Source organism: Vipera ursinii (assembly GCF_947247035.1).
Source record: "Vipera ursinii genome assembly, chromosome: 5".
NCBI classification, from domain to species: domain Eukaryota; kingdom Metazoa; phylum Chordata; class Lepidosauria; order Squamata; family Viperidae; genus Vipera; species Vipera ursinii.
The window spans coordinates 26376888-26399603 of NC_139518.1; the positions used below are offsets into that span (position 1 = coordinate 26376888).

Consider the following 22716-nt stretch of genomic DNA (forward strand, 5'->3'; position numbering starts at 1 on the left):
ATTTGTTAGTCATAACCCTACTTGATTTCCGTCCGAGATTCCCGTCAACTCCCTCAGCCCACCCCCAGGAGGCTCCTGTTTCCCAGCTGACAAATCTAGCCGGGTCCGGCTCTCTCTCAAACGAGCTGTGGGAGGGAGAACTGGCAAGTGGGTGTACCGTGTAATCGAACTGGCCCTAGACCAGGGGTCGGCAACCTCGGCTCTTTTATGACTCGTGGACTTCAACTCCCAGAATTCCTGAGCCAGCATAGCTGGCTCAGGAATTCTGGGAGTTGAAGTCCACGAGTCATAAAAGAGCCGAGGTTGCCTACCCCTGCCCTAGACGCTGAGCTCATGAATAATGCAGCTGCCAAACTTTCTGCGCCGCCCTAACTCGGAGAGTTTTGGGTAAGTTTGCTCAGTATAGTAGTCGATCGCGGCGGCGGCGGCAGCGCCGCCACTGTGGAAGCACTCAGCCAGCCCTTCGAGGTCTCCAGGATGGGTATGTAAAACAAAAACAAACAAAAAAAAAAGAAAAGAAAAAGAAAAGGGACCAACTACCCTCCGTCCCGCCAAAGTCACTTCTTCTTCGCCCATCTTTTAAGACAAAGAGACCAAATGACAGAAAGTGACTGAACCGGGCCGCCCTCTAACACGCGCGACGGTGGGTCGTGGTGGTGGTGGTGGTGGTGGTGAGGGAGACCCGAAGAGGACGCCAGGCCTGGAAACAGAGCGCGGCTGAGATTTCAGGGGAACATTTTTAAATCGGAACGTTTCGCTTCTCTAACTCGGACTGGGCCTCCCGCGGGATCCCCCACCCCCGCTTGTTCGAATCCCAGGCCCGCTTTGGAATTCCTCCCGGCCTTTCGTTGACAGCCGCGGGAGAAGGTCTCTCTCTCTCTCTCCTTAGTCCTTTAAAGGAGCTGTTTTCTTAGGGGGAGTTGTAGCAGATCTCCGAAGTTCGGAGCGGGAGGGGGAGTTGCATAACTTTCCTTCGGGGCTTGCCTTGGATTTGCTTCAACTGCGCTTGGGAGATTCTGCGAGATAAAGATCCACTTTGGGGAGGGAGGGGATAACTGCCTTGGATTTTCTGCTCGAGGCCTTTTTCGCCAACGAGGAGGGGGGGGGGAAAGGTCGAGAGAGCTTTGCGTCGGACACTTAATTCGCCGCCGACCGATTGTAACTACAGGAATCTTGTCTCGGTCGCTCCGAGCAAGGGAGGCTGGAAGTCTGCAAGAGACGAGCTTTCGAAGGAGAAATCCTGGCCTGCCGACTCTGATTAGTTCCTGCTTCTGGACCCCCTCGCCTCTCTTCCTTTGCGAGGTCCCGCGGCCAACTTTTTCTGGCTCAAGGTAGGCAAAATGAATCCTGCTGCCGTCCCTCCCCCGCCGGGACAGCAAGTGATCCATGTCACTCAGGATCTGGACACTGATCTAGAGGCTCTCTTCAACTCGGTCATGAACCCCAAGCCCAGCTCGTGGAGAAAAAAGATCCTGCCCGAATCTTTTTTTAAGGAGCCCGATTCGGGATCCCATTCCCGCCAGTCGAGCACCGACTCCGGCAGCCACCCGCCCCGGCTTAGCGCTGCCGTCGGGGTCCACCACGTCCGCTCTCACTCTTCGCCAGCTTCCCTGCAGCTGGGCACCGGGGCTGGAGCCAACCCGACTCCGGCTCAACAGCATGCCCACCTCCGCCAGCAATCTTACGACGTGACGGATGAGCTGCCGCTTCCTCCCGGCTGGGAGATGGCGCTCACGCACACGGGTCAGCGATACTTCCTCAAGTAAGTAAGAGTCTACGGTGGAGGGGCGGGCCAGGTGCTTACCTGCCGGTCGGTGCGCAGCAAAAAGTTGAGAGTAATTACTGAGTCTGGGAAGGGAAAGAGGCCCGGAGGCGACTCCAGGTAGGCCTAGTTGGCATGCAAACTTGGAAAGCAGAGGTGCCAGGCCCTCTCTTTTGAAAGGAGGCCATTTCCTTTAATTGCAAAAACTTTCCTGCTGAAAGTTGGGCAAGTGGCAATCTTCAGAAAACTTGCCCGATCTGGAAAAGCTAAGTAGGATCTGCCCTCATTAGTATTTGGATGGGAGACCACAAGAAAATCCTGGGACTGTAGACTTTGGAAGATTGGGCAAAACCACTGTTAACTATGTCCTGAGAACATTTCAGAGGCTGTCCCTGAAATAAGCAAAGGTCAACTTTCTCTTTCATGAAAGTGCTTTGACAAGGAAATTCAGGGAACCCCAGCCTATTCTGAACTGTGTTGGGCTGTACTTGTAACGCTTTGCACAGCTGACAGAATAGTGTTGTCAGGCACCTTTATTAAATCTAATAAATTGTACAGACATTTCAAGGAATGTCTTGCAAAAGCCATTTTGGACGGCATGATGTGGCTCACTATGAAGAAAGATTTTGTATATGCTCAGAGGAACTTCACTCCATTCTTGGATTTACATAACTAGATCAGCTAAAGATTTACACTAATTATCAAGCTTGAGAAGTTTTAAACTTCGTTAGGATACGTTTAGACTTAATGTATTGTGTGAATTTAGGCTGTTGGATTAATTAACCATTCAATTCATTGAACAAAAATGGGTTAATTCAATTACCAAGCTATTGTTGAACACAACCTATGTTTATTTTGCTTTTCTTTCAAAGATTAGTATACAAGAACCAAGTATTATTTATTTATTTTTACTTTACTTTATAATTTACTTTACAAATTATATGCTACCTTTTCTCTAAGAAGTACAAGATGGTATTCATAAGATCATCTCTCATTTTATCTTCCCAACATTAACCTATGGGAGGAGTTCAGTTGTGATAAAGTAACTGACCAAAATCTCCATCAGATCCCTGGTTGGGAGAGACTTGAACAGGGGCATTCCAGTCCACTGTTTACACTGACTTTCCAATCTGCCAGTCCACCAGACCATCCAATCCTTAGTATCCAGCTAAGTAGCCTGTAAGCTAGTCTAGGACAGGGGTAGGCAACCTCGGCTGTTTTATGACTCATGGACTTCAACTCCCAGAATTCCTGAGCCAGCTGGCTCAGGAATTCTGGGAGTTGAAGTCCATGAGTCATAAAACAGCCGAGGTTGCCTACCCCTGGTCTAGGATATGACTTACTATGGGGTTTCAAGTGAGTTGTATGCCTGAATGAGGATTTGAATCTGGATTTCCTCTGATTTTACATTTAAATACTGAGATGTTAACCATATTACATTACTGACTATTCCAAGTTTCACTCAAATTTATTTTATTCTTTATAATGGCAAGAATTAAGGTTGTAAAACTTCTGGTGAGCATTGCACATCTGCCAGAAATTCTCCATTGTCTTCCTTACTATCTGTATACCAGCAATAAATAGAAATGCAGTTTATAACAATCACCTTCAAGCCACTACCTATTATTAGTGTGTTGTGTTGTTTGTGAAAATATGGTTTTTCAAAGTTAAAAGTATATATTCCAGAGCATCATATTTAGTTTCTAAGTAAAAAAATAAAATGGCTACATTTACACATTTAATATTAAGGCTTGATTTATTTTAATCATGTTTTATTAACAAGCCATAAAATAGTGCATGTTTATAAGCCACAGTGGCATGTGTGTTTTTTTAATTTCTCCAAGTCAGTATGAAAATCAGTGGCCTGATTCATATTTCACTCTAAACCATATCTCGCAAATTACATTGGAATGGTTTCTGTGGATTTTTGTAAGTCAGAATCAAATTCTCTTACAGGTCAGTATGTAAACAAATCTAGGTATCTTTGGAGTTTTATGCGAATCAGAAAAGAACAACTTTGCAAATATATGCTATTCTCAGTCAAGGCAGGAGACCTGGATGGTGTCAGCAATGACACAATTGGCCCACTGCAAGTTTTTATATGATCCTTCAGAAATGACATGCCTAGAAATCATGTAATTTGTTTCCTGCTTTTTCCTGTCCTAGCTACCCTCAAAAGTCAGAGGATTGGAACAAGATGTTGGTACATGATACATGCTTGGAGGGAGTTGTGTCAGGGAAAATTGGTTCAGGAGCTAAAATCTGATGAGAGTAAGGTGAGGGCTAATTAAGAACTGCTTTCCCAGTACGCAGGAATTTAATAATGTTAGCAAACGTCAATCAAGGAACTATTGTCTATGTTTGGATTCAGTTTGTAATTGATTTAGAACTATTTTCCATGGTAGAATTTAGTCATGTCCTTGCACAAGGAGTCCAGAAGATGGAAGAAATAATTAATAATAATGAATGCGTGTGAAGTGACAGCTAGAATTATTCGGAAAATAGAATAGTGTTATTTGTGGATAAGGATGAATTCTAAAATATGTTTCACTGAAGAAACTAGAGAAATGATCAACGTCAACCTTTGGGGACTTTACATCAAAAGGAACTTTAGCAAAGCCACATTGCACTGCGGAATAAGGGAGGAAAAACAATTTTTTGTTGGGCAATATTTTCTTTTCACAGCTTGTAAAGACTTGTAAGTTGCTTTATGCATTCAGATACTGTGGATACATCTAAACCCATTATACTGAGAGCATCAGTAGAATGTATGTAGTGAACAGGGACTAGAAAGATTAAAAAGAACTAAATGGGGATGGGAGGACTCAAAAAAAATAAGACATATCCAATCCCTTCTCAATGCAGGAATCCAAATTAAAGCTCTCCCGATAGATTGGGTGTCTACCAATAGTCCTTGAATTTCAACTGTTTGTTTAATAAACAGTTCAAAATTACAACAACCTCAGCAAAAGTGATTTACAACTCACCCTCAAAGTTAGACTTTCGTACCACCTCTCCAGTCATGTTATTGCAATTTGGGCTGTTAGCACCTGGCTTTCATTTACAACAGTTGTAGCATTTTGTGATCACACGATTGCAATTTGTAACCTTCCCAAATGGCTTCCTACAAGCAAAGTAAATTGTGGAAGGTAGATTCACTTAACAACCAGGTGATTCTGTTAATAATTGTGGTTAAAATGGTTATAAAATCAGATCTGTTCATGGGACAACTTGCTTAATGACTGCATCATTTAGTGACTGAAATTCCAGACTCCAGTGTGGTCACAAGTTGAGGATTACCTGTATGCACTGTACATCCAGTGAAGGGCCCTTTCTTGTTCTCTTGGTAAGGTAAAGGTTCCCCCGCACATGCGTGCTAGTCGTTTCCAACCCTAGGGGCCGGTGCTCATCTCCGTTTCAAAGCCGAAGAGCCAGCGCTTGTCCGAGGACGTCTCCGTGGTCATGTGGCTGGCATGACTAGATGCCAAAGGCTCACAGAACGCTGTTACCTTCCCACCGTAGTGGTCCCTATTTTTCTACTTGCATTTTTACGTGCTTTCAAACTGCTAGGTTGGCACAAGATGGGACAAGTAACAGGCGCTCACTCTGTTACGCGGCACTCGGGATTCAACCCGCCAAACTACTGACCTGATTGACAAGCTCAGCGTCCTAACCCACTGAGCCACCATGTCCCTTTCTCTTGGTAATATAGTATAATCAAACTTCTTATTTAGCAAATAAGGGCTATATAAATGGTTTTGGGGTGCAATGCATGTAGTGGGACAGTTGTCTCTAGGTGTTTTTCAATATTTCCCTAAAACAGTATTTTCCTAGCCAGCAGAATTCTAGGAATTGAAGTCCACACATCTTAAAGTTGCTTAGACTGAGAAACATTCCTGGTGTAGATTTCTTGCAATCAGAAAATGTGATTTTTGTTTTGCCACAGAATTTTCCTGTCTCTCCATCTTTCCCAGGTAGAATTACTCTGTGTTTAAACTCTTGTATGCTGGCCCTAAAAATTGTAGCTGAAGTCACAAATTGATTTGTATACTAATAAATGCCAAAGTATCTATATCCTGCTATATCAGAGCTGGCAACCTATTGAAGATTTCATTTAAAGTTGTTTGAATGGGCCTGTAATGGTACAATAAGGATATAAAATAGATCTGGGATTTTCTGTTTTCTATTACATTGGGTGGAGGAGCAGTCTTTTCTTTTAACTTACTTGAAGCACATTTTAGGGCGTATGCCACATTTTCAGTAAGATTTTAAATTAAAAATGGCAGCCAACTGTTATTTTTATTTTATTTTTTTGGAATAGTGTTAGAGAAATTTAGAGGTATAAAAACATTTAGGGAAAATTGTGTGGTAATCTGGAACATATTTGGTCTTTTAAAATATGCATATTTTCTCAATAAAAAGATTATAAGTCCCCATCTTTTATTTATTTTAAATAAATAAAAACACAATTACCAAACCCTACCAGAGACCTTATAGTTAGGGTAGATCAGGGAATTCCACCTTTTTGGACCTCTCACATGTGGAAAAAGTTGTAGGAACTCTTGTGCAATGATTGCAATAGTGAATGTTCCTACTGCAAAGCTTTCTGTATCCAAGAAGACAATTGGGAGAAATAAAATCATAGTAGCCTAAATTCAAGGAAGCAGATGGCTCTGATTTTAAAAATCCAACACACTCACCTATGGATCTATTCCAGCATAGAAAAAACTGGCTGAGTGATAAGAATACAACATAAAGCAAAGTGAGATTTGAGCTCCAAATTGTAAATGAGCCTTGGTGGAGCAGTGGGCTAATGCCTCCTTAAGTAACACCAGCTGCCTGCAATTAGTGCAGGTTTGCATCCCACCAGGCTCAAGGTTGACTCAGCCTTCCATCCTTCCGAGGTAGGTAAAATGATGACCCAGATTGTTGAGGGCAATTAAGCTGACTTTGTAATAATGCCGCTGGGGGGGGGGGCGAAAGCCCTAATAAGCAGGCATATACATAGAATGAAGGCTATTGCTAAGCACATTGATTTGTGCTTTAGATTGTAAGCCGCCCTGAGTCTTCAGAGAAGGGCGGGATATAAATGGGATTTTTAAAAAAATGATCTATTTACAAAGAGAAAAAAAATTCCAAAACTGCAGGCTAAAGTTCAAAAAAGCATCCTAGAATATGAGAATGGCAATCCATTTTGATTCTGACATCAGGAAAACTATGGATCTATCTAATGACCACCAGGTTTGATTGATTGATTGATTTTCTGTAGCTGCCTATCTCAGTCAATGACTCGGGGTAGCTTACAACTCAAAAACAAAAAATATATTACAATTAAAAATACTAAAATCATTTTAGTTCTACTTGGGAGCATGCTGCTTGATTTTCTGAATATAAACAACAGTAGCAAAAACTTGTAGCACCTTAAAAAACAGAATTCATTTATTATTGTAGGGCTCGGGAAAACTTATGATCAATGAGAAAATTGGGAAATTTGTCATTTTTCAAGATTTGGGGTCACTTTTAAATCATATTCCTTGAATATTATATATGTGGGGGAGGAGGTTGTGGGTGCCATGTTGTTCTCCCCTATATTAATGCATTTGTCGAATCATTCCACTAGATCAGGGGTCGGCAACCTCGGCTTTTTTATGTTTATGTTTATGTTTTATTTGATTTCTATACCGCCCTTCTCCCTAGGGACTCAGGGCGGTTCACAGGGCATATATAAATAACGGTACAAAAGTTAAAAAGAAATTAAATCAATGCCCAGTTAAAACAATAATACAATACTAAAAACACCAAATTTAAAACCCATAATCCCCCATCAGGCCAGACCAGCTAATTCAAATAAGTGGGTCTTCAACCCGCGACGGAAGGTTCGGAGGTCTGATGCCATCCGGAGCTCCACCGGCAGTTGGTTCCATAATGCCGGAGCGCCCACAGAGAAGGCCCTCCCCCTGGGGGCCACCAGTCGGCATTCCCTGACCGGAGGCACCCTGAGGAGGCCCTCTCTGTGGGCACGTACTGGGCGGAGGGAAGTTGACGCCGGCAGCAGGTGGTCCCTGAGGTAACCCGGACCCATGCCATGTAAGGACTTGAAGATCATAACCAAGACCTTGAACCTCACCCGGAAGACAACTGGTAGCCAATGCAGCTCGCGGAGCAAAGGTGTAACATGGGAGTACCGGGAAACTCCCAAGACAACTCTCGCGGCCGCATTCTGCACCAGTTGGAGCCTCCGAGTGGTCTTCAAGGGAAGCCCCATGTAGAGAGCATTACAGTAGTCAAGGCGAGAGGTCACGAGCGCATGAGTGACCGTACACAAGGCATCCCGGTCCAGATAGGGCCGCAACTGGCGCATCAGGCGAACCTGGGCGAAAGCCCCCCTAGTCACGGCCACTATATGATCTTCCAGGGTAAGCCGTGAATCTAGGAGGACTCCCAAGTTGCGAGCCCTATCCACGGGGGGTAAGAGCTCACCCCCCATTGAAAGAGATGGAACATTTTGAATGTCCCGGGATGCCGGAATGTACAGCCACTCAGTCTTGTCAGGATTGAGTTGAAGTCTGTTCCTCCCCATCCAGACCCGAACCGCCTCCAGGCAACGGGACATCACAGCGAGGGCATCACTGGGGTGGTTTGGGGTCGAAAAGAAAAGTTGGGTATCATCGGCATATTGATGATACCCAACTCCAAAACCACGAATGATCTCACCCAGCGGTTTCATATAGATGTTGAACAGGAGAGGCGAGAGAACCGACCCCTGAGGAACTCCACAAACGAGAGACCTAGGGGCCGATCTCTGCCCCCCTGCCAACACCGACTGCGAGCGTCCCAGGAGATAGGAGGAGAACCACTGAAGAACTGTGCCTCCCACTCCCAATCCCCTGAGACGCCGCAGCAAGATACCATGGTCGATGGTATCGAAAGCCGCCGAGAGGTCTAATAGGACTAGGACAGAGGAATATCCCCTATCCTGAGCCCTCCAGAGATCATTCACCAGCGCGACCAATGCTGTCTCCGTGCTGTACCCGGGCCTGAAACCTGATTGGTAGGGGTCCAAATAATCCGCTTCATCCAGGACCAGAGGGAGCTGATGCGCCACCACACTCTCGACAACCTTCGCAAGAAAGCAAAGGTTGGAGACTGGACGAAAGTTGTTCAATACAGCTGGGTCCAAGGCAGGCTTCTTGAGGAGAGGTCTCACCACCGCCTCCTTCAAGACGGTGGGGAAATAACCCTCACTCAAGGAAGCAGATATAACCGCCTGGAGCCAGCCTCGTGTCCTCTCCCTAGCTGCATAAACCAGCCAGGAAGGGCACGGGTCCAACAAACATGTGGAGGAGCTCAGCCTCCCCATAATCCTGTCCACTTCATCAGGGGTCACAGAATCAAACTCTTCCCAGGTAACATTGACAAGACCGCTCGTGTCCTGATCGCCAGACTCTGCCCAGTTGGAGTCCAAACCGGTCCGAATCCGAGCGATTTTATCTGACAGATGTTGACTAAATTCCTCGGCATGACCCTGCAAGGGATCCTCCCTCACCTCCTGATTAAGAAGTGAGCGAGTCACCCTAAACAGGGCGGCCGGGCGATTATCTGCGGACGCGATGAGGGTAGAGAAGTAGTTACACCTCGCCACCCTCATCGCTGCGAGATAAGACCTAATGTAGGTTCTTAACCGCAACCGGTCGGGTTCGGATCGGCTAGACCTCCAACAGCTCTCTAGGCCCCGTTTCCGACGCTTCATCTCCCGGAGCTCCGCAGAGAACCATGGAGCTCGCTGGGATCTGTGCCGGGTCAGGGGCCGCAAGGGTACAACCCGGTCAAGTGCCTCAGTGGCTGCCCTTTCCCAGGCTTCCACTAAGGCATCCGCCGAGCTGTGAGCAATGGAGGCAGGTGGGGACCCCAGCGCCGCTTGGAATCTATCAGGATCCATTAAGCGTCTGGGGCGGTACCATCTAATTGGCTCCGTACCCCCACGGCGGGGGGTGGCAAAACGGAAGACCAGCCGCAGGAGATGATGATCGGTCCATGACAGGGGCATAATAAATGGAGAGCCCCCACCAAGATCATCCAACCACCGTCTAGATAAAAAAATCAGGTCAAGGGTGTGACCTCCCTCATGAGTTGGTTCAGAAATTACTTGCGTCAGGTCCATGGCCGTCATGGAAGCCATGAACTCCCGAGCTAGCTCAGATGAACCTCCCAGGGATGGTAGATTGAAGTCTCCCAAAACTATAAGTTTGGGAAACTCAACCACCAACCCCGAGAGGATATCGAGCAGCTCAGGCAGGGCTGCCGCTGTGCGACTAGGCGAAATGTACACCAGCAGCAAGCCCAACTGCGCCCCAGAACCAAATCTCACAAAGAGAGACTCACACCCGACTATCTGAGAAACGGTGGTCTCCCGCGGACATAAGGTCTCCCTAATAGTAACCGCCACTCCCCCACCCCTACCATGAGCTCGTGGCCGGTGTAGCACCCGGAAGCCTGGTGGGCAGAGGTCAACCAAAGGGACCCCACCCTCTGGGCCCAACCAAGTCTCCGTGATGCAAGCCAGGTCCGCATGCTGAGCATAGCTGGCTCAGGAATTCTGGGAGTTGAAGTCCACGAGTCATAAAAGAGCCGAGGTTGCCGACCCCTGCACTAGATTAAATGTAGTAAATAGGACAGAAATGTAGAAAAAAGATAATGTAAGCTGTGGAGCCAAACACCATCAAAAAGTACAAAGTACAGCCAATGAGTGCTTAGTTAAAACTTATTTATTTGCACAGCATAGGTAGTCCTTGACTTAAGACCACAATTGAGCCCCAATTTTTTTGTTGCTAAGCGAGAGAGTTAAGTGAATTTTGCCCCATTTTACGACTTTTGTTGCCACAGTTGTTGAGTGAGTCGCTGCAGTTGTTAGGTTAGTAACATGGGTTGTTAAGTGAATCTGGCTTCTTCATTGTCTTTGCTTGTCAGAAGAACGCAAAAAGTGATCACATGGCCCCGAGACACTGCAACCGTCATAAATATGAATCAGTTGCCTAGCATCTGAATTTTGATCACGTGACCGTGGGGATACTGCAACGGTCATAAGTGTGAAAAACAGTCATAAGTCACTTTATTCAGTGCCATTGTAACTTTGAACAGTTACTAAATGAACTGTTGTGATTCGAGGACTACCTGCATAAATATATGTCCATGTGCATTTAAATTCCTGTCCAAAGAGAGTAACATTCATTGCAAATGATCAGGTAGACATTAATTCATGACTTGTTAATCATTAAGATTCCATAATAAATTTGCTACATTGGACTTGCTGCTGCTATCTTCTAAAGCAAATTGAGACTTAACATTCACCACAGAAAGACCGTAAATAACCCAGAGCTGAATTGTTATATTGCCAAAAGTAATAAAGAAGTAAACTAATCTTTGAAAAGGCTGGTGAAAACCACTGCATGGGATCTAGAGATGCTGTTCCATCTCTTGCATGTTTATTCAGAAGTCTGCCTCACTGTATTCAATAGAATTTGGTTGCTAATAAGTGTGTTTAGGTTTGTTGCCTAAATTACCTCCGTGCCACTGGAAATCAATGAGAAAAGTTATTAATGAGGTAAGGTCCCATTAAAATTAGTGGAAACAAAAATATAGTCACTCCTTTATATGCCGACTCAAGAATATTCCCCACTGAGTTGAAAGGATTGATTCTCCAGATATGCGAATTGTTTTTAATTTTGCTAATATCAGACAAGGCAGGATGTGAACATTCTCATGCGCTAAAGGTGGATGCAAATACTCCTGGCTGCAGAGATTCCAGCAGTCATTACTAATATGTTTTCATGCTCTTCATGACCATAAATGTGAGAGATTTGTTTTGCTCTAAGAGTGTCAGGTGAGTTCTCTTCCCAGTATTTTCTATACTATGCACTGCTGCAGAATTGCAAAACACACAGATAGAGATACAATTTTTGGGTGGGGTGGGGGGAGTAGAAGCAGTTGGGGGAACAGAGGTATACATTTGCTGAAACAATCATTCTTAAAGTTGGTCCCTACACTTGGGATCTTCAGGCAGTTACCAGGGCCCAACAATCCCAGTGAATTTCATTAGTACCAGTACTGAGCTCATCCACTTGTCCAGCTTCACAGCTGTTGGCATCCTTGATAGGAGCAGCTGGAAGACACTCCCTGTTTTAAATTTCCAACAAAGACACGTAACATCCAATGATACCTTAATCCAAAGAATTGTGGGGCTTTTAAAAGGCAGACACGTCCAGTTGTATCTGAAACTGAGAAGGTATGCACCAACATTCAAGGATGTTTTATGCAAGCACTGTGTATACTTTCTTGAGAAAGTCTTCTCTTTATATTTTTACAAGCTCAAACAAATGTCCAACCTGTTTTATTTAAGCAAATTCAAGCAAAAAGCTATAAAGTATGGGGGAATATGTAGGTCTTTATGTGAGATAGAAACCATATCCCCCCACCACCACCACTTTCCTTTCTATGTTTGTATATTACTAATATCTTGTTCCTATTCTCTGATCAGCAACGAGAAAGTATGTTGGGGTAGAATTGTCCCGTATTTTATTGATTTAAATAATTATACGCCATTTTTTAATTTTATTTTTTCCCCTCTGAAACAGATTACACAAGAATTTGTAGACTTCTGTCTTAAGCTGTATCATTGCTCTGCTGCTACTGCCACTTTGGGAACTGTCCTTCCTTCTGAATTTGCAAGATGGTTTCTCATTAAGCCAGCAACACAGGGAATTTCCACGGTTCTGCAACAGGAATGTTGGTAGCTGACATAACAGAGCTTAGCAGCTTGCATGCCATGTTGCTCCTGCCCCTAAAAGTACAGTCCCAGGGCTGCAAAAACACATTTGTACCATTGTAAAATCAGAAATTTACTTGAGATAGACTCAAAAAGCTCAGCTTCTATCGACACTGGGATTTTCAATAACTTAAATGTTTTAGCCTGCAATGCAGATCCACCAATTGTTTGCAAGAATGGCACGTTTGAAAATGCCTTTAATAGCAAGCTCTAATCTCAAGACTGAAAATGCTTCAAGTGATGCATGACTTTTGTACCAAGGTGAACCAAAGCATATTAAGGAGACCTGAATTCTGATATCTAACTCATATGCAAATAAACTGTTTTTACATTCATTTTATCAGCTTTTGCTGGTCAAGAAAAAAAAGAGAGGACAATTTACAGGATTAATCTAAGATTACGGGAAATTCTATCTGTTTCCTCAAGTTGCTTCCTTGAAATACATCACAGCTAAATAGGCTATTTTTTTCAACGTTGTAAGAATTGGTAACTTGTTTTTTTCAAAAAACAAAAGTGATTAGATGCTGAATAAAAATTCTGTACATACAGCTTTGTAAAGAAGCTAAGAAATTCTTACCTGTTTACTCATATGTTAGATGATGTATGGATTATATTAGGAAATGTATAGCACTGACTAAAAGAGACAGGAAATTAGCCTAGTGTCTTCTTGGAAGCAATTCTTGTTTATAATCTGGAAATAGATGAATGGCTACATTGGCCTCCCTGAGAGTAAGGGCAATTAAGCATTGCATTTGGTGAAATGGTGGTTGTAAACAAATACATAAAATGTTGCACTGAAATCAGTATAGTTAATTAGCATAAAATTTCATACAGATAACATAAGCTAAAATTAAATCATTAAAAATCTGATAATTAAAATCTTCAGCTTCTTCAAGAGTGAGAAGTAATAACTCCTATCATATTAAAGCATAATTCAAAAACAAATCAACAGACTGAATAAAAAGACTTTTGCCTGCTTGCAGAAGCATAACAGAGAAGGATTGCTTAATTTTTATTGGCAAGAATTCTGTTTCATGTTGTTTTTATTCTGAGACCAGCCCAGAAACTCTATGCTGTATACTGTAATGTTATATATACACATGTGTGTGTTGCAATGTATATGTGAATGTATAAGCGTGCATACACATCAAAGCTATATTTTTAGAATTTTTTTAATCATAATTGATTCCATACCAGAGGGATATAGGTAATCACTTAATAAATGATGCATAGACAAAACCTGAAACTTTTATATAGACATAGAAATTTCTTAGGTCCTCGCACTCCTGACAGGTTAAAGAAAAGTTGACTTTCTGGTAGATCTAAGTCTCCCCCTCCCAAAAGCTGATTTTCTGGAAGTTCTGACTACCTATCCCAATTGTTTAAAGGTCATCTTGATATATTTTGCCAAGTAGAAGGGATGCATTGCCGTGGTTGCATTCAGGTCCTGTACAAACATGTAGTTTCAGCAGGAGTGGTCAAGAATAATAGAACCGAGCAGGCATTAATTCTACACTGCTCAGTTTCCTGAAATCAAGTTGCCTAATGTTTTAACTGAGCTAATGGTGAAAATGCAGAGAATAGGTGAATATTAGGGGGAAAAGAAATGACATTGCAATTGGTGTGTGGGCCACCCAATCGCAGAGGAAATAAGTGAACTTTTGCAAATCAGTTAAGCCAAGGTATGCAGGAAACACACTACTGTAGTAACAGGCGACTTTACCCTGACATCAGCTGGGAAACAAATTCTGCAGTGAGTGGGAGATTGAACAGGTTCGTGATATGCCTGACAACTTTATTCTCCAAATAATGGAAGAGGAAACTAGAGGGTCAGCTGTACTAGACTTAATTTTTACTAATAGGGATGAAATAGTTGAAGGAGATAACATTGTAAGAACTTTGGGAATGAATGATGATGTCACTCTAGAATTCACTAAAGGCAGGCTCAGGTAACTGAAGAAAGTCAGACTAATGTTTTAGACTTTAAGAAAGCTGACTTCAACAAACTAAGAAAGAGAATAGGAAGGATTCCATGGATGGAAATCCTAGAGGGAAAAACAGTTCAGGATGTTTGGGAAACTCAGAAAAACAAGATAAGAATCAATGCCTTTCAAGGGGCATCGAACTTAGTTCTCTTGTATGTAACAATTCTAAACTGATGATTCTTTTAACTCCTCTCCCCGGCCTGCCAGTCCTTTTCCTATATATAATCTATAGTTAATACGAATTTTTTTTAGTGTTCTTGAGATGCAGGAGAAATAGTTTTCTACTGTCAAAAACCTCTGCCTCATCCTAACAGCCTTCTCAGAGTTCCCATATTCTTCCTAAAATAGTGACTCTTTGTTGCCTTCCCCCTTTGTTCTGCATCACTCTGAATGGTGGTTTTGTTGCTTCCCAATGCTTTTTATTTTCTTTCCTGCAAAAAGCAAACTTGATGATGGGAGAATGTGCATCAGGCAGCTGGAGGCAGATGAGAGGAGGCTGGCTGCCATTTTTTGCAGTGCTCATTGGTCAGCTGGGGGAAATGGTCAGTTCACTGGTCAGGATAGGTTCAGTGAGGAGAGCAGCAATGAGGAAATGTTATAGAGGACATTAGGAATGAAGTTAGTGATACCATGGAATTACATGTAATAAGATTAATATTTCCCATGAAATGTCATTAAGTCAAAGGATAGTGTATTACAGAGAAATTGAGGAGAGCATGTTACAGCATTGAAAACTGGAAAAGAATCTCAAAAAAATCAGCACTTACAGAAATATGGATTGAGCAAACATAGCGAGTGACTCACATAACCATGCAATTGTATTTTATATTTACTTTTCACTTACTCTTAAATAATCATTGATTGTGGGTGATTATTAACTTGTCATGTTTACAAAAGATTAAAGGGTGGCATTCATGATTGTGGGTAGGAATTTGATAGGTACTTTATACTGTCTTTGAAATTCCCAGATATTAAAAAAGCAATGAATTAGGCAGAAAGTATATTCTGGTTATGTTTTGAAATAAATGTCAAATTTAATAAAATAAGCAATGGAATATTTTGTGTTAAATGAAATATGTTATAATTTCATTCTTTATTTTTTTCCTCTTCAGAGTGGCTCTGATCACTTATATTTGGTTGATTTTTGTGAATGAACTTGACTCAAATGTTTCAATTCTCTCCCTTTCCTCTTGGACCAATTCAATAGTTTGCTATGATGTCCTGTTTCAACAACTGGGTGATGACATAACAACAAAGAGTCCAGATGTAATTCTTGTTAGGAAAAACAACTGGGTTGACTTAAACATAGATGAAGAGTGATGAACTGAATCTGGTTTGAAGACTAGATCCATTTCCTCATCTGTTTTGGTAGGTTGAATAGGATATCAGCTGAGATGTCTTAGTTTGTCAATACCCTGCCAGAGCTGCAGAACAATGTCACATGCCTTGGATATGGGGTAGCAACAGTGGAAGATGAGCTTTTTAAATGTATCTCTATCACTGTGTGAACACGATAGGCTATATTGATGGCTAATTTGATTCAGCAACTCCCTTTTTATGTTTTATATTCCCCTTCTATCATCACTTTAAAGCTGCAATGCTCTTGTCAGGGCTTTTCCACAAGGGCTGTTTTTCCTAAGAAGAATTACATCTGGACTCTTTGTTGTTATGTCATCATTTGCAATTTGGCAGCTAAGCATTTCCATTGGTGAAGTTTTACCAATCTTTGTGAGCTCTTTTTTTTTCGTCAACAGGAATTTTTGCCTTGCTGCGCTTTTTGACACTAAAGCTGCAGCTGACATAACATTCTTTTCATAGGTCCTCACATGGGAAATATAGTTTCATGGAAGGCCTTTTCCAGCAGCTTCAAAAAGGGTTTTGCAGATGGCAAGACAAATCTATGCCATCTGCTAATTCCATGTTTAAAGGGATCTAGACTATTTTAACCTTTTGCTGATTCTTACAACAGTTTGCATGCTTTTAGTAGTCCAAGCAGGGAAACCAAGATAAAATTTCATAAGAGTTCTCTCCCCCGCCTCCATCACATCAGTATGGAATATGACATGCAAACACCAGGATAATATCACCCTAAGCAAAGAGTCGATCTGTAAAAGGAATATTAATTCATAATGCTAGAAAACTCCAACTGTTAATTATTCCAATATTTCTTGCTCTGCCAAGTGTGTCCCTTCAGAAATGTTTGACTTCTCTTGCTGACAACTTTTGGCTTCAAAAATGCTCTGTTTTGCTTTGGTCAGATCCGATTTCAAGTACTGCATCCAGATCATGGTATCAGCAATCAGAGACACTGGAATAGGTTCAGAGGAGAGCAATAGTATTCAAGAGATTAGGAATTCTTTCCTACAAAAAGAAATTGAACTAGGTAAATAAGTTTAAAAGTAAAGGTAAAGGTTCCCCCGCACATGCGTGCTAGTCGTTTCTGACTCTAGGGGCCGGTGCTCATCTCCGTTTCAAAGCTGAAGAGCCAGTGCTTGTCCGAGGACGTCTCCGTGGTCATGTGGCCGGCATGACTAGATGCCAAAGGCGCACGGAACACTGTTACCTTCCCACCGTAGTGGTCCCTATTTTTCTACTTGCATTTTTACGTGCTTTCGAATTGCTAGGTTGGCAGAAGCTGGGACGAGTAACAGATAAAAGATGACTGAGGAAGAATATGAAGTGGGTGATATGATAGCATTCTTTGGCTTTTAGGAAAGATATAATGGAAGAAGGTCAAGATCTGATCTTTTTAACATAAAATGTTCTGGAAATGTGAATATTGGATGCCTGTGGGCACCAGCAATTGATCTTGTATGAATTGGGAGGCAAGCCATTTTTGCTTAACGTGAAATGCAGTAGCTTGGGATGGGACACTATTGGTTCAGGATTTTTCTGCCAGTTCTGTGTGCTGTGATGCTACAGATACATGACTGGCTTTAGAACCATTTGAAAGAATTGGGGAATGGAAATGGTATAGCAGGGGTGTCAAACTGATGTGTCATGCTGAAACCGCGCCCACCCCATAGCTGGTAATGGAAAAAAAGTTGCAATACGTCGTGACACATCACGTGACATTGCGAGTTTATTATTAAATGCAAACCTGGATCTTTATTATTAGATATTAGGAATAAATTTTGTTGGCCCTGCATTTTCCAAGTACTATGCTTTGTTTTTCTCTATAGAAAAACATGGCACAATGAAATCAAGAGTTATTGATCACAGTACAACTATGTTTAACCAAATGGGAATGTATTTTTATTATTAATATGCATAGATTAGGAGTGCAATTGGAATGTGTTTTTTTCACAGTCCTGAATTTGTGTCCTATCATGAAACAAATTCAAAACTATGAATAATATACTGCATATATTATTTTATCATTCGAGGAGCATGGGACTGTTGGTGAACTCTAAAAAGTACAGATACTTAAAATGAAACTCACAAGGAGATGAGCTGGTCTTAAAGGTGTCTATGTTTTTATAGCAACTGAGATGGGCTGAAAAGAAAATGTTTGTAAGAGTTTGTAAAGCCCATTTGAGAGCCTTTTGACATCTTCTTGATCAACCAGGCATTTATTTCAAATCTTAGCATATAGAGCCCCAAAAAGAGCAGAAGAAGCCATTTTAAAGCAGTGTCTTATAAACTGATTGTCCTGAACTTTTGCAGTTGAGATGATTGATGCTATTTAATGACACTTATTTCCAGTGGACACTTCTTTCCATTGTCTGTTTTGTGTTCATAGCCTGCCAGATGTGAGGCTTAAAGTGCAATTACAGTGTTCCCATAAAACAAAAAGCAAAAAAGCAGAACAAAAACCCACAAAAACAATCCAAAAGCAATGCTTAGCTCCACTAAAATATTATATTTTTCATAGAAGAAACTCAGAGCAGATAACATGAGAGTTTCATTTATTTGAAAAAAGATAGTGTGCCCATTAGTTTAGATTGTTTTTATAGAAAAAAAGAACACTGTAATGTCTGCTAACTTTCAGAAGCTTCCTCTTAATTAGAAAACATATTAATGTTTCTAAACATCTGCATGTCCTTTTAAGTTTAAAATGATGAAACCCACCAAAAGAAGAATATATATATGTATGGGAATTAGATAATGTAATTTTCCATATTAATTCACGTTTCATCTAAATATCTAGATATCTAATATCTAAATATCTAATCTAATATCTAAATATTTAATGTGGCCTATATATAAATCTGATATACTTATGAAATCTTTCTGAGTGTAATCAGATAGGATGGATTCCATATTATGCAAAATCTAGAAGTATTTTAATTTATTTGACTAAGCCACAAATGCTGAGTACTTACTGAGTATGTTATATTACTGAGTACGTAGAGTATATATTATACTTATTGAGTTCTAGGCATAAATAACTAAGCAACAAATTGTGGTTTGCAAAGCACAGTGACTGAGTCTCCATAGTACCCTTTGCCAAACTTGAACAAAATCACACTGACAGTCCCTAGTCCTAGTGATTCAACAGGCAAAATAGCAGGTAGCTCTACAAAGCCTTGCTGGTTGAAGTTGTTGTTCAGTCCCAGACATAACAGGCTGTAACTTGTAACCAAGTGCTTTGGATAACCTGTGTGTATAGGCTGGTATGACATTGGTAGTGTGCCAGAGGAGAACCCACATTTCAGACAGATAAATTACATGCTTCGCATACAAAAGACACTGCTTCAGTTAAAACAGGATGAACAAGCAGCCTGACCTGAAATGACATGGTCACATGAAAGGATGTGAGAATGGCCCACCCTCTGATCTTTAATTTTGGAGGCAGAGGCAGGAAGGGTAGTCAACGAAAAAGTCAAATGCAATATTAATATATTGTAGAAGTGTGGTTGAACATATGAAAGAAAGACGTAACTGTGAAGTGGCTTTGAGCAACAACATCTACCAGGTGGTTTCTATAAGCCTGTAGCATGTTGCTGGTTCAAAAACTAATTAAAAAGATTTCCATCTAAAGGACACACAAGTTTCTTTTGAAGGAACTCCAAATTTTCCTCAGATGGTGATAAAGGTGTTTAATTCAAGTTCTATCTAAACAAATAGAAGGATATCTGTACTGGTTTACTGTTACATGCTGCATTTTTGTTATTTCTCTATGACCAAATAGAAGAAGCGGTGGTACCCTTAGACTTGCTCCCTGTTTGATATGTGAATTACATTTTGTATGTAGTTGGAAACTTGTTTATTTTATCCTGGTTGTGTTACTCATAATTCTTTCACTTTGATTATTGAGGTTATTATAGGATAAGAACTTTTTTGTTGCAGAGATGGCTAGAGCACTCTGGAGCTTAGCGTGACTAGCAGATATAAATTGTATGGAAGCAATTTAAGTGGAAGGAAATGTCATATGGGCAGAATTTAAATGTGCAGACTTGTGGTATTGATTAATTTATTTTCTTTTTTCCTTCTCATTTTTATAAGAAAAGTTAATACCATTTTTCCCCAACTAGCTTGTTTATAAAGTCATCCGTATGCCTATGCTTAAGGATTGCCCAGTAAAATTATTCTTGGCAGGACTTAAGACTTGAAATGAATAAGGAGAGGTTATTTGGAAGTAAAACTTGGGCAATATATGGAGGATTTTGAGAAAAAAGAGCAAAGAAGAATTAAAGTCTTTCGACCTAACTATGGACAGGCGTTTTAGAGACTATAGTTCCAGCATTCATCTTTATTAGAAAAGTTATTTTAATGCTCTTCTATTATCTGTAATACAGGGACGTGGTGGCTCAGTGGGTTAGGACACTGACCTTGTCGATCAGAAGGTCGGCAGTTTGGCGGGTCAAATCCCGAGTGCCGCGTAACAGAGTGAGCGCCTGTTACTCGTCCCAGCTTCTGCCAACCTAGCAGTTCGAAAGCACGTAAAAATGCAAGTAGAAAAATAGGGACCACTACGGTGGGAAGGTAACAGCGTTCCGTGCGCCTTTGGCGTCTAGTCATGCCGGCCACATGACTACGGAGACATCCTCGGACAAGCGCTGGCTCTTCGGCTTTGAAACGGAGATGAGCACCGGCCCCTAGAGTCGGAAACGACTAGCACACATGTGCGGGGGAACCTTTACCTTTATTATCTGTAATACCTGACCTCTTTTTGCAAGTTGAGTTTCATATGCTACTCTTCCTAATGCAAATACCATAGATGAATTAGACCAACTCTTAACATCACGACTCAACGGAAGAGCTTGCCCTCAGAGAAGGAGGATAAGCTGGAGAAGACCTTAGAAGCTACTGAATGCACAGATCCCTGGCCTTGGTGCTGGGATTAAGGGAAAAAAACCCTAGCACTTTTGTTTTCAGTCAAAATTATTTTGAATTTTCTACGGACCCAGAAGAATGAGTGTCAAATGGAAAAAAAGTGCAGAAGTACCAGATTGCAAGAAGGAATTATGATGTATTTGGGAGTTGTTCTCCTCAATATCTTGCAATCTAACCTAACATTTTTCGTCTAGATTGTTGCAGTAACTCAGCTGCTAAGCCTTTAATTGACTTGGCTAAATATATTGTGAATTCACACATTGTTTCAGCAGTAATCTTTTACTACAACAGAGCTTTTAGTCCTTTATCTTCAGACCCATCATCTTCTAAGCTTTGCAGAGCTCATCTGGATTTAATTGATTCAAAAGACCCATTTTCAAAAATAAAAATTGAGTCGTATTAAGGAGCTTTTGCTTATGAATAAGACTTCTCTACTTTTCTGCCTTCTGGTTCTGAACTTTCAGCCATTTCCATTGTGCAAAGGCTTTGCAGTGTTTCCACTTCTTTGTGAAATTCAACTCTTAGGTCTCATAGTATAACATAAGATGGCCCAGATAGTGCCTTCTCAGTAGAAGCTGGTTCTGAAGTTCTTTGTAGATTTCCTTTCATGTGAACTCTTCTCTAAAATGCCATGATAACTGAGGACCTTGCCACAGAATCTACTCTAATTGCACCACTATTGTGTTATTTTTTCCCCAGACATATGAAACTTCTGTTCAGACAACATGCCATGCCACAAACAAATCACACATTTGACCTTATGCGTTATATGAATCCTGTCCTCTAGGAAAGTTTGAATCCTATAGAAGACACAAGAGGGTTACAATCTAATGTCAGCTGTTCCATCCTAAGGCTGGGTTTACATATCACAATAAATCACAACATTCTCTGTTTTTGACCCAACATCTACAGTACATGAACATAGCCACTAAGGTCTAAAAAGTGTAATTTATGATTAAGTGGATAAACAGTTCTGATTTATGCAGATGATACTAAGCAAAACATGGGATCTGCATGACTTATTAAAATATAGAAGAATATTACCATCCTTTATGTTAAATGGTATTTGATTTCAAGTAAATAGGATAAGTAAAATGTCAAGAGACAGCTAGGCCTGGAAAGAATAAGATCTTTTGTGTAGAACTCCCACACTAGATTCTGGCCTTGATGACTTGAAAATGTTGACCTTTGAGTATATGCTAAGATATAGTACTTCAGAATTAAAACCATGCTGCATTGAGCATGCAGAGCTCAGTTTTCATATTTCAGCTGCTGAGGCCTGCTGTGCCTGCATTTTCCATCAGGAATTTTATATAGGTAATTGGACAAAGCTTTGTGCTAGAGAAGACAGCCCAAGTGGGAAACAAATACCTTACTTCTGTTTGGGTTCAGACACTTTTAAATGGTTAGGCCTACATGATAGACTTTCAGGCGATTATAAAAAGATAAGCATTTCTGCAGGGTTTTTTTTTATGGCAAGAACATTTCTTGTTTGGATTCACTGTCAGTCCATTATTCCAGTCCCAAATATCTGTTGTTAACCATTTTATTTAGTTCAGTAATGCTTGATTCATAGCGAATCTACTTTAGTGTCCAGGAGTTTGTCTAGCAAAAGATGATCTCATTCGGGTTCTTGGCATTTTGAATGTGTTTTCAAAAAGTAGAACGCAAGGATTCTATTAATTTTTGGCTCTTTTAAACATTAAAATTTACAGTCAAAGTCTGCATTATTTACACTACTTAGGATTTTATATTTGAGTTTTTATATTACTTTATTGTATATAGGTAGTCCTACATTGGGACCAGAACTTCCATTGCTGAGCAAGGCAGTCGTTAAGTGAATTGCACCTGATTTTATGACCGTTTTG

At 41.2% G+C, this 22716-nt stretch overlaps 1 protein-coding gene across 1 annotated transcript in view; it reads left to right on the forward strand.

Annotated features, from left to right (window-relative positions):
• Positions 1–329: 329 nt before the first annotated feature.
• WWTR1 (WW domain containing transcription regulator 1) overlaps positions 330–22716 on the forward strand; it is a 104003-nt gene continuing 81616 nt past the window's right edge. The window contains exon 1 of the mRNA XM_083364426.1: positions 330–1762. Coding sequence (XP_083220552.1) covers positions 1341–1762 — 422 coding nt within the window. The 5' untranslated portion in view covers positions 330–1340. The remainder of the gene's footprint in view (positions 1763–22716) is intronic.